The following is a 12308-nucleotide window of genomic DNA, read 5'->3' as shown; positions in this document are numbered from 1 at the left end:
TAAATCTAAATTACTTTTGCCTGGAAACTTAGTAAATATAAATACATTTTCTCGCGAAATTGATTTGGGTTTACTAAATATTTTTTAGCTATATAACACATTAGTTGGCATGCTATTAATAAAATATTGACTAAACTATCCTGCTAAGGTAATGACAAGAATTCACATTTAAGGAGTTCTTTAAGGAAGTTTAATGTTTCACTTAAATCAAAATGCTCTTGAATTGTCTTCCATTCAAATTATGGGCGCAAGCAGATACCAGTTGGAAACAGAGCAAAAATTGTGAAAACACAAATGCAGCAAAGAGTGGGACATATTACTACGTCCTAACACTGCATCTGTGTCCTGACATGGCCCCAGCCGCTTAACCGCATTTTGCCTTCTCGCACCCAGGGGAACATAAGGATCGCATATGCCTTTGGCAGGAGTCCACACCCACATTCCTCAGCTATGTGCTCACAAGTGTCTTCTCTGCCCCCTCTCACCCTCCGTCTCACTTAGCTCTGACACTACAACCTTGGCCCACATTGCTGTGTACTGTAAAGAAATACAAACACAATTTTATTTCTTCATACAGGGGGAGGTGAGACATAGATTGTGCCACTTTTTGAACTAAGCTGAGCCTTCCAATTTCTCCTTAGCATGCTACTAGCTATGTGGATTGTGTAGGTTGTCAAGTTTCATGGGATGGGATTCATTTCAGCTACATTACCTAGATGCTGATATTTTCTACTGTGTGAAATTCAGTCCTGTCAGAACAAACAGGAGAAGAAATTATGGTAAAGTGAGAAAAGATCTGAGCACTGGCATGAGTCTAGACTGCAACTTCTTAAGAAGACTTCTTAGCCAGTGCTTTTTATGAGACTAGTCCCCAGTGGCTTTTCGAGTTAAAGGTTATCTTTTACTCACAACTCAAAGTCAAAGACACTGGGGCCAGAGAGGCTGTGCCGTTTGCTCTGTGCCGGGGTGACTGGGTTCAGTGGTAGGGGGTGCATGGTGCGGAATGTGGCTGTAAGGAAAAGCCAGGAGGAATCATTATAGGGAAGAAATGAGACGCCAGAACTGGGAGTGCAGCGTAGAGAGTAGAGATTTTTCAGTCTTTTATGAAACAAACCCATGCACATGGCTTAAATCCCCTGTTCTGGGATCCTTTATTCTCCTCAAGTTTGTTTTTTGTGGAATCTGAATAGAAGACGAAAGTGGGGGATATATTTATTTTATTCTGCATTATTTTTTATTACAAACATACTACATTATGTCAACTCCTGCTGTACTTTGCTTATAGCCCTCTGCAACTTGCAAACTACTAGATACCACTAGATTTACTTGACTAGTATGGTCGGTCTTGTAACACTACATGAGTCACTTTGACCTGGAAATGTCAGTTTGCTTATTAGCTGAGATGAAAACGTGACCTCAGGCCAGACAACCTCAGACAATCATCTCTTGCAAAGACTGATGCCTCCTATTCCAATATACCTAAACTTTATTAGGATACAATACTCTGGAGCCAGTAATCATTAGTGACTAATATTTTGAAGCCCAGAGCTCTTGCTGGTAGCTAGAGTTTAAAAAATGAGTAGTAGCCATAACTTGTTGATTTATCTGATTATCTAGCCAAATTATACCTCTAGTGATTTTATTGTCATGATTATGCAAAAATGTATTGGAAAACATTATGATTATTTTTGCATTCATGTATTTAAATCAGTTGTTTTTGCCATTCAAGATTCCCTCCTAGCTTACTTCTATTCTGAAAAACATTATTTGATCTCACCAACTGATGTTTCAGACAACCATTACTTTGATGTAACAAAATAATGTAATGCTCAATCGATCCACTTAAGTCATGTTTGCGCCAGACCTAAATTACAAGGGGGTGATGTTAACTCGGCATGCAACATCTTTCTCATTGTTGAATGAAAATCTGAAACATCTTTAACACAGAAGTACATTTATTCAGGTCTTAATACATTAATATTGAACAAGTTACATATTCTAATTGATTGCAAATCACACAGCACAATTCCAATTTCTTCCTGTATATAAGTTAAATGTAACAGATTTTTATCTTAAAATATGTAATGGGAACTCTTCCTCTTGTTACGAGGGGCACTTAGTTATAAAATGTAAGTAAAAGTGCAATATCTTTCTACTCATAAAATTATAAAAATTGGTCCAGAATCTGCATTCTGAGCAGGACTTCTCTGACACACTAAATAATATTGTGTTTTTCATTTTAAAAATGCAACATATATTTTTTCTGTAATTTGCTTTTTGATGCTATTTTCTAAAAACTGTAACTGTAACAAGAAATACAACATTGTCAGTTTACAAAAGCTTAGCATATTAATCACTGCATCATCTATTTACTAAATAAACTTCATTTTTTTCCCATATAACTATCTGGAACATAGAGTTTTGACAACAACAACACCATAATATCTCACAGCGCTATGTTACAATAAAATATCTCTGTCATAAGTTCAAAGAAAAAGATAATATAACTATAGCAACATAAAATCAATGAATACAATGCATAGATTCAATCATTTAAAAATGTAGAGATATAATTTACTTAGTACAACTCTTTTACTTTTAGAGTGAATCCTGTGACATTGACTACATGGATTCATTACAGTTCATCCTGATTTGAGTGACCGGCACAAATATATATAATTCTGAACATATCACATAATAAAAATGCGAAATATATCACTTTGACTTCAAAGGCAAATGTGGCTATAGTACACTATGGCATGTTTGGGTATAAAAGGCAACACCTGGCACCAAAGCCAAACAGCAGCTTCTTTAGCGGTTTCTCTGCAGGGCCTTTTGAAATGTTAAAAATTTAATTTAATTTTTTTTAAACTTGCCCTGCTCCCTGGCTTGTTTAAAATCTATGTCAGGGGTCTCAGATCACGTGCCTTTACTGGCCTGGAGTATGCAAGTTTTCATTTCAACCAAACCCCAATACTAATTAAAGATCTTCCCACTCCGGTTAGAGGTGAACTCATTACTAGTATGCCATAAATAAAAACCTGCATAATCAGCGCCCTTGACAACACATGATCAGATACCCACTGATACATGTGGTTTCTTGATAAACCATAAAATAAACTTTAATGTCAAATAGGCAGTTTTTTAGTTTAGTTTGTTATCTCTAAGCCACTTGGTCTTTCAGTCACCGAACCAGTCGACTTCATGAGAAGCAGTCATGTTTACAGACACCGTCTTCACAAAGGTAGCCACGATCTTTTACAATATTTGTGACTCTGCTTAATAAGTCACTGACAGGCTGACAAGCTCATTGTTAGTACAGCAATAAGTAGGAAAAGCAAGTCAGAAAATGCAAATATACAAGCTAGATAAGATACTTAACACTTAGTGGCACTTTTCAGGGGCAACTTTAAAAAATAAATAAAATAGACTTGTTATTAAAAAGATTATTGGAGCTATCAAGTCACATGTTACCGTTATATCAAATGTTTATAAAGACAGAGATAGGTAGAGGTAGGAGGGGCAGAGAGAAAGTGGAGTCTCATTAAAAGCAGTAAAAGCTGATCCTATTGACAACATCGGATGGCTCTTTTGGACAAAAGGAATTTAAATCTGTCACACTAACCTTTTGAGACAACGCTGAATAGGGGGACAGGCTGATTACTCACAGTGTCTTTAATGACAATCTCTGGCATGTCTTGGACTCAGCCTTGGTGTGAAAACAACAGTAGCACTGAGAATATATTTTATCCACCAACCTGCCTTGACCTCTTAACATTCACAGCGCTGCAAAGCATTCAGGAAAGCCTACCAATAACAATCTACAGTCACTCTTTTTTTCTCGACTTCTAAAGAAAAGTGAACTCAGGGAACTAAAAATAAGGAATTCACTGCATTTTTCTTCAAAACTGCTGGATTTGAGTTTCTTCTGGACCGTAGACATTTACAATATAAAACCCTTCAAGCCTGCAGTCAAAAACTACTTTGTTAGGCACAATAAATAGGCCCCTGTGGTATTAAGGTTCAGAGTGACAAATGACTCAGAACAATTCTGATGTCTGAGTGCAGGTTATGCACCAGCATAAATCTATATCAAGCACAAATAATTTAGTCTCAAATATATTCTAAATCTAGGAAACGTCTACTCTATCATTTTAATATACATTCTTAATGTATGTACAAGAAATCAGAAAGTGTATTACCATCTTACAGCCTGTCTGAGAAGAATCCTCAAGCACAGATCTGTCTACTCGAAGTTTGTTTAAAAGAATCTCATCCAGTTTTCTCTGTTAGCTCATTTCTGCTGCCTTGATTTTTGCTTCCGCTCTGTAAACACTATTTACAGCCTTAGAAAATACACTACGAGACCTGATTTTACAAATTGTATGATGACATTATGTACATTCAGGCAATAACAAAGTAAATTATTATATAACATAATCCAAGGATCCATTGAGATGTCTCTCACTTTACATCATGTCAGTCCACAAACCCATGAGCCAGATTACCTTTCAGCATTCTTGTGTAGTGGTAATCAATTATCACTACACTGTAAATACAAAATGTTTGATTGTGGAAACACAGTAAAAAGAATGGTATGAGTTTGTGCACTTCTACAGATTGTGCTGCTGCTGCTGCTGATGAGATGTTGTTGGCATTGTCACTTGCAAAAATCGCAGACACAAAAACTGTATAGGATTTGTAACCTTGGTGAGTAAACCATAGAGGTGTGTTTCAGTTTGGCTCGTACATTAAGGCAAAATGTTTGGCACTTAGTTTGTACAGAATGTTTGATATTTCAAAAACAATTCTGATTACATCTTCACCAGTTCAGGGACTGTAATGGAGATGCTTGCCCAGCTTGCGATCAGTCTCAGTCTGCTGAAGTGATCCGCAAAGTATTTTTGAAACAGAAATGTTGATGGTACAGAAACTACAGGTGAAGTTGGGATGAGAATTACATCCTAAGATACATATTTTGTGATCCTAAGACATCCTAAGATACATATCATGTCTTTTACCAAACAGCAACAACAACAAGAAGTCAGTTAACAAGAACTTTTTCCGCTCTACAGTTTCTACCCTGACACCCAGCTGTGCGTTGTGGTCTTCACTCCATGGGAGAAACCTTGTTGGGTCACCATTGGCTCAAAGTTGAAGTCCAGCGAGTCCCCGTCCATCAGAGTTTCGTGGAGGACTGTCTCCATGTCAAACTCAAACTTCTCGATGGACATGTCGTCCAGGTCACTGGGCAGCTTCTCTGGGTGCAAGGGCTGTGGCAGGCCCGGTCGTCCATATCCGTTGGTGTTGAGAGGGCAGAAGCCACCAGGCATACCTCCTCCGCTGAGGTGGCTGGAGAAACCATAAGGCATCTGCATAGGGCTTTTGGCTGTAGGCAAACGCGTGGTGCCCCCGCTGTGGCTCAGGGACATGAGCAAGCGGCCATTCATAGCTGGTGACGGGGCCGGGGCTTGGCTGTGCACATTGTGGGGGTGAGTGTGAGAGAGACTATGCGGGTGACCGTTACCTCCTCCCATGAGTTTAGCTGTATGCTGGCTGCTGCTGTATGGCGGCAGCATGCAGCCTCCGCTAGACTGAGAAACCACAGTGTCCACTGACGGCATGAGCTCTCCATGCTGGTCTGTATCTGATGTCAGCAGCTCCTTCAAAAGCCCCGCAGGGCAGCTGTACTGGCCCATACTGGGCCCAAAGCTTGGCTTACTCTCTGGCAGTGTCTGCAGAGACATGGGAGACAGGGTGTTCATCCCTGCTTGGCCATACACACACTTGCGGTACTCCTGCTGGGACTGTGAGGCCATGCTAGGGGAGCTGTAAGCAGGATACCCAGGGCTTGGCTGCATCATAGGAGAGGGGGAGGACTGGGAGGAGCCTGGGGTCGTGGCTCCTCCTCCAACCTGAGAGTTGTTGGGTGAGAGCAAGTTCAGGTTGTCCAGAAGGTTCTCCATGACATTCTCAGAACTGTGTCCCAGAGAGCCCGTCATCTCTGTGAGACTGGGCAGCGTGGCTGTCATCTTGGTCCCGGGGGCTCCTGGGTAGCCCATATGCACGTCTGCCTCACCGAGGTCATCCTCGGGCATGAAGGGTGAGAGGCGGCCACTCAGAGTGCTGGCATTGGAGCTGGTCCGAGGCCTGAAGCTGTTCCACGCATCAAAGTCGTCGTTGCTGTGGGAGTTGGGGCTGCCAGGCCACTTGGAGTGTGATCCTGGACTGTCTGCGCCTCCCTCAGGGCCACCCTGCAGGGACAGCTGTGAGGAGACAAGGAGACTCTCAGTGTACCAATAGACATACTGTACATGCCAGAGTTTAAGCAGTGTAACATATGTTTTGGGCGAAAACCATTGGCAATACAACAAAGTTACTTAAAAAATCAAATACAATTAAAATAATATTAAAAATAAATAAATAAAATAAGTATTATTTCTAACTATCATATCAGTGTAATAATATCTTGAGAATAGCTAATAAAGTATGTTCACAGACATGACGACTTTGAGAAACAATAAGTGTGGCTATGATAACCAAACACATAGAATCATTCTTAGCTAATCTCCTTCACCTCTTCTAGGCTAAACAGTCTAGATAATTGTATTTATTAATTGTAATTTCTTATTTGGAAAATAGACAGACACTGTAGAGACAGTCCAGATAAAAGAATACCTTGGCATAGTTCAAAAAGTCAATATCAGCAACCTCTGAGCACAAAGGCCTTCATCTATTTACCTTTTTCTTAGCTGCTCTTCCTCTGCTCTTGGTGAACTTGCTGTTGTTGTCCATGGAGACTGCCCTGCGTCGCGGGGACTTGCCACTCTTCCCGCCCTCTGGGTTTAGCATCCACCAAGAGCTCTTCCCAGTCCCCTCATTCTGGACGCGAACAAAGCGGCTATGCAGCGACAGGTTGTGCCTAATGGAGTTCTGGAGGACAGGGAGAGAGAAGGAAAAACAGAAAGCTTGGTGAGAAGCCGAAAAAACAAGAGAGAGTCATGTTTGCCCTTTTCCCCAAACACTTCATATCTGCTTTAGCATACAAGTGCAAATCCATCCGTACAGGTGGTTCTCTCTTAAAAACACACTTGGCTTGACAGCTGACTTACAGTGGAGAAAGGGGAGATTTTAAGGTCACTCAACAACTTAATGCCATTTGCAATTCAGGGGAACATGCACACACACACACACACACACACACACACACACACACACACACACACACACAGACGCACGCTTACACAATAGGTATAAATAAGTTTACTCAATAAGCAATACATCCTGAAGAGAGCAAGGATTAAACTGCAGACACTCTTATCTCCAAACAGTACTGTACATGTGGGCCTTTATTTCCTTCACAAAAACAGAGGGGCCCATTGTAAAACGCCATTATAACAACACTCACATTCCACCTGACTACATGTCTTGTCTAAACCAGCACAGAATCAAAGGGAGGAAACAGACTAATCTTTCCTCCTTACAGACACATTAATTCTGTGCTCTAATGTTGCTTAGTGACACCCCCAGTGGAAAAACTCATTTTTGTACAGGAAGTTAGTGAACCATTATTAAAACACGGCAAACAAGAGCAAAAATATTGGGTAAATGTCTTCTAAGCAAACCACAGAACGCGAGATACTATTTCTGTCTTACTTTACTGTACTCGGGCACTTGTGTTACTCATCTCAGACTTCTGTTGTTCATTCAGCTTCATTTGTTTTTCAAACTCTAAATCAGCCCAAACTGTTATTTAAGTGACCATTTACCCTCAGAGAATAATTTACACTCTTGCTCTGTATCGTTTTGTGTCCGGGCCATAACATGAAGTAATGAGCCTTGGCCAGACACTACTGTGCATGCGTAAGGCTTGTTGTTTTGGAAGAAAGGCTGGAACTCCCGGCACACACACAAACACACGCAGAGCTTAGCGTGCATAGTGGCTAACGTCATCAAGCCTGTTCCTGCTGTGAGTCACTGCTTCACATCTGGTTCACAGTCTGTCCTCTGCACTGCCTTCACCTCTGCCTCTCCTCATTTGTACCATGTCTTCTCTTTCTTGACTCTGACATCTCGTCCTACTCTAACCTACGCCACAATTCTTTTCATTGTTGATTCATTTCTCAACTAAGTAATTCCTTATTTGTTTAATCTACAAAATGTTAGGACTCAGTGGGAAAATACTCATCATACTTTTCCATAGCCGAAGGTGATTCAAACTACTTGTTTTGTCCAATAGTTTAAAACCAAATGAAATTCAGTTTACAATGATCCACATAGAGAAAGAAAATTATAAATTATATTCTGGCATGTTCTGCTTAATTTAGTGTTGCACTTCCATAAAGTTGGAGGGAGTGGTCAAAACTGAAGCAGAAAAAGCTGAGAAAAACTTTGGAGAGCTCCCTTCAGAACCACAGAAGACATTATACAACTATACAACACAGGCTGGGAAGGACTCCTCGTGGTCAGTAAACAAAACTCCATGTGTAAACTTGGTCGAGTCCCTTTCAATCATCAACAGAACTGTTGACTTATTTTCAGACAATAAACTGATCAATTAAGTGACTAATATGCTCAATCAAAGACTATTCCAAAATGTCTTCTTCTTCTCCGTTCTATTTCTAGTTTTACTTCTGTCCATCTCATTCCTTTTCCTCTCCTCACTTGATGACCTCGGGCTCTAGGGCACATGGGGGCCCGGCTGAATACTGGCTCTTCACAAATGAATGAAATTCCAAATCAAATCACCCGACTGCCTCAGCCAGTAGTCTCTGGCTAGTTTGCATGATTTGATGGACATGGAAGCCCTTCCCTGATTAGTCTAGCAAATGCTTTTCTCCCCCTCTCCTCCTCCTGCACATCGGTAGCTATGACAAAAAGCGAGGAGTAAAGTCTGGTCATGAGCCTCTCTTTCTCATGACCGCTAAGAGTGCTGGTAATTTCAGCTGTGCTGCAACAAGGAATGACAGCAATGTGAATGCAGACGCCGGGATGTCCTGTTACAGCCCTATATCATCCTGATGACAGGAAGGCGAAATTTTCTATTCTCTGGCTCTGGTTTCTATTTTGGCTTATGTCACAATCAATACGCTGGGTGGTTGTTGTGATGATGGAGAACATTTTAAAACCACTTTAAAAGTCTTAATGCAAGAAAGGGAGTACAAGTGAAGGGTCATAAAAACTGCTCTGATGGGAAATACCAGAACTCGGCAGGACTTGGAGTGCCATGTCTGGTGGGGCCAAAGGAAATGTGTGTGTGTGTGTGTGTGAGAGAGAGAGAGAGTGCCAGCTCATGTTTTTAGTGGAATGGCAGTATGACAAACAGCAGCGCAGTATGGTTTTGATTTTGCTGCTCACTCCAGTGCAGCTAGCAATATCGTAGTTTGAAAACACACGCGATATAGGATGAACACATGTAGATGAAGATACGCAAGCACACACGCATAAATGCACATATGAATGGAAAGTATGACACGTTGCTTGTACATTTTTTTCTTTTTAATACAGTCCAGTATATTCAATGATTTACAAATTAAGAGTGTGTTTCTTTTGGATCCTGCGACTGTATGTGACACTGATTTATCTCTGGCCGCAGTACACAGGAATCTTAACATTCCAGCTAATCACTGTGTTCAAAGTTCAATCGTAATCAGAGCCAACGTGTTAGTATCTCTTAGGAAACAGTATAGGCAGGATTCTCAGCCAGGCAGCCATCACAATCAACATTCCTTAGCAAGGTTACAAAACCTACAATTTCACAGAACTGAACTCTGATTACCATCACTTGAGGACGGTCCTATCTTGCGTTGTGTAAAAATATGACTACCTCCTGTTCTTTCAACAAAAAATGCATTAAAATGATGGAGACAGTTTTGGGAAAGAAACAAAAGATTGTGTAATAATAACAGAATAGCCTGCACTCAAAATAATATCAACACATTAAATGTCATTTGCAATTAATACATAGTTAATGTGAATGAAAACTTTCTTCTGCACTGAGGAATGAAATCATAATAAATATAGTGACCTGACATTACTGTATTTCTGAAGGCTATTTTATGTAGCCAGATTAAATAAAAAAAAACTTCTCTGTTCTGACTGCAAGGAGCACCACCACGTTCTCTGAGTCAACAGAACAGAGCAGCACTGGCAAAACACGAGGAAGTGACCACATGAAAGAGGACTGTGACAGGAAACAGAGCTGACTTCCTGCCTCACAGGAAACACGGCGGTCGTGAGGCAGAGAAAAAGGCATGGAATGCGAACCCGCAGAGCAGAGAGCCAAGTGGACACCGCAAATTTGGCTTTTGCCTCAAACCCCCCCCCCCCAAATGCCAGAGAGTTTATGTTTAGCAACAGGCACAAATCCTGATGTCACACTATATTTATTAAATGAAAGTAATGTTCAGTTTGTCATGTGACTGCCGAAACTGAATTACATGACTGGATATATCATGACTCGAGAAGTTGCATCTGGGTGGTGTAACTGAGTGTGTGTGTGTGTGTGTGTGTGTGAGAGAGAGAGAAAAAGACAGAGCAGAAGAATGTGTTTTGCATGTAGGCTATTTAAGAAATTGAGAAAGAGAGGTTGTGTGTATCAGAGTGGGCATGGATCAGTAAAGAACACACTGTGCTGGTTTAAACTATCTCACTGGCAGCACTACAGAAAGGCCACAGTGTTCGGTACATCACCCTTTCCTTCTCTCTCCCCTTCTCGTGTCCTCTGCCTTGCCATGTCTCTTTTCACCTCTTCCTTTCTCTTTTCATCTCATCTCTTTTATTCCTTCTCCCTCTCACCTCCTTTCCTTTCTTCTCATCTCCTCAGCTTGTTTCCGTCCTTCCAACCTCATCTCTTCTTCTTTGTTTTTTATTCCTTCTCCTCTTCCCATCTTGTTTCCTTTCTTATCCTGTCCTTCTTTCTCTCCTCTCCTCATCTCCTTTTCTCTGTTTTCCTTCCTTCGCATCCTCTACTTTCTCTTGCAGACACAAGCAAAGTACCTGCAGAAGACTGGGGACAGATGCTGGCACACTGACCGAGGTGCTGACGCTCTCAGAGCTGCTCAAATGTCAACTCGTCTAATGAAAAAATCCCCAGAAGAGCGCAACACCACCTACTTGCAGGGCTGCTTTGAATCTAGTGAAGCCACAAGTGAAACCTCAGCTGCAAAACCCATACAGCTATAGGTATTAAGTGTCTGCTGCAATGCTCCCTCCTCACTTACTGAAAGTGTGCAGCAGGCACGAACTCACACGCCAGCATTTCTCTGAGAAGTTTCACATGCATTTACCAGAGACATGGAACCGATGAAAGTGAAAAAATGTGGTTTCCCTGCACTATTTCCACTGAACTCATTAGAGAAACGGTGCTGTCCTGAACAGCCTTTTTCACCTTTCGTTACCCGGGTTTCAATCTTAACAGTAGGTGTGTTCTTGTACTGTAACTAACTATTTTCTGTGTAATGTCTGCGGCCGTGATGAGGACAACCTGAGTGTGTAGCGCACCATTCTTAATCGCCAAAGTAAGAAGCCCTAAAGCTGTAGCTTGGTCATGTCTGGACCTTTGTGCTGAGTATGGCTGAGTTCAAGCAGTGTGGGTAAGACAGAAAATGTGTAAACCTGTAATTAACCTAACACCAGCTCAGCAGGTCAGTCTGCTTTAACAACAGCACTGGGCTGAGCACGCAGCCACAGGTGAGATGGCGGGGCGCCAAGTGAAGGGGAACTACCACTCACTGGGATCCCAAAGTAATCAAAAGATACGCTTGTGGCAGGTTTTTCCCCTTCATGTCAGATATACTTAGTATTCTGTGATACAGAGGCCGATTACAACTGATTCCATTAGATTATGACGGCAGGTTCGCAAAAGAAGGCTCACTGTGGTAAACTGGCTGTAGAGGTTGATCACAGTGATGAACCCTGGAGGTGAAGAGCAGCGCAGACATGAGCAAGAGAGGCAATAGTTATTTTTATAGAGTCAATTCTTCTTGGCTAAAGATACTATGAGTGAACTTCAAATCATTGTTTTGGTCAGAGACAAAAGTGTCTGTGGTCCCAAAAACAACTGAAAGCTGACATCAAATACCAGATCTGTATTCTTATTTGCTGGTTCTTTGATCAGTTTCTGAGTTCTTGAATGGAGTTTTGTAGCAATAAGTCCAAATTTATTTTGTTTTGGAGGGATTTATCTGCCTCAGGGATATTTGGTCATTGGGAAAATCATTCAAACTGGTATGTGGTATGTTATTTAGTGTTGTGTTTTATTGGATATTAAAGGAAACAGTCTGGGTTTATTGATCTTCACACATGCT

The 12308-nt window shown here is 41.2% G+C and overlaps 1 protein-coding gene across 1 annotated transcript in view; it reads right to left on the bottom strand.

Moving 5' to 3' along the window:
* Positions 1–1937: 1937 nt before the first annotated feature.
* foxo1a (forkhead box O1 a) overlaps positions 1938–12308 on the bottom strand; it is a 39092-nt gene continuing 28721 nt past the window's right edge. The window contains exons 2-3 of the mRNA XM_046073603.1: positions 6742–6933; positions 1938–6266 (exon numbers count right to left, since the gene is read on the bottom strand). Of these exons, the coding sequence (XP_045929559.1) occupies positions 5079–6266; positions 6742–6933 (1380 nt within the window). The 3' untranslated portion in view covers positions 1938–5078. The remainder of the gene's footprint in view (positions 6267–6741; positions 6934–12308) is intronic.

The sequence above is a fragment of the Micropterus dolomieu genome, linkage group LG17 (assembly GCF_021292245.1).
Source record: "Micropterus dolomieu isolate WLL.071019.BEF.003 ecotype Adirondacks linkage group LG17, ASM2129224v1, whole genome shotgun sequence".
Classification (NCBI taxonomy): domain Eukaryota; kingdom Metazoa; phylum Chordata; class Actinopteri; order Centrarchiformes; family Centrarchidae; genus Micropterus; species Micropterus dolomieu.
Note: the sequence above shows the minus strand (reverse complement) of the source record. Positions and strands in the feature narration are given on the sequence as shown.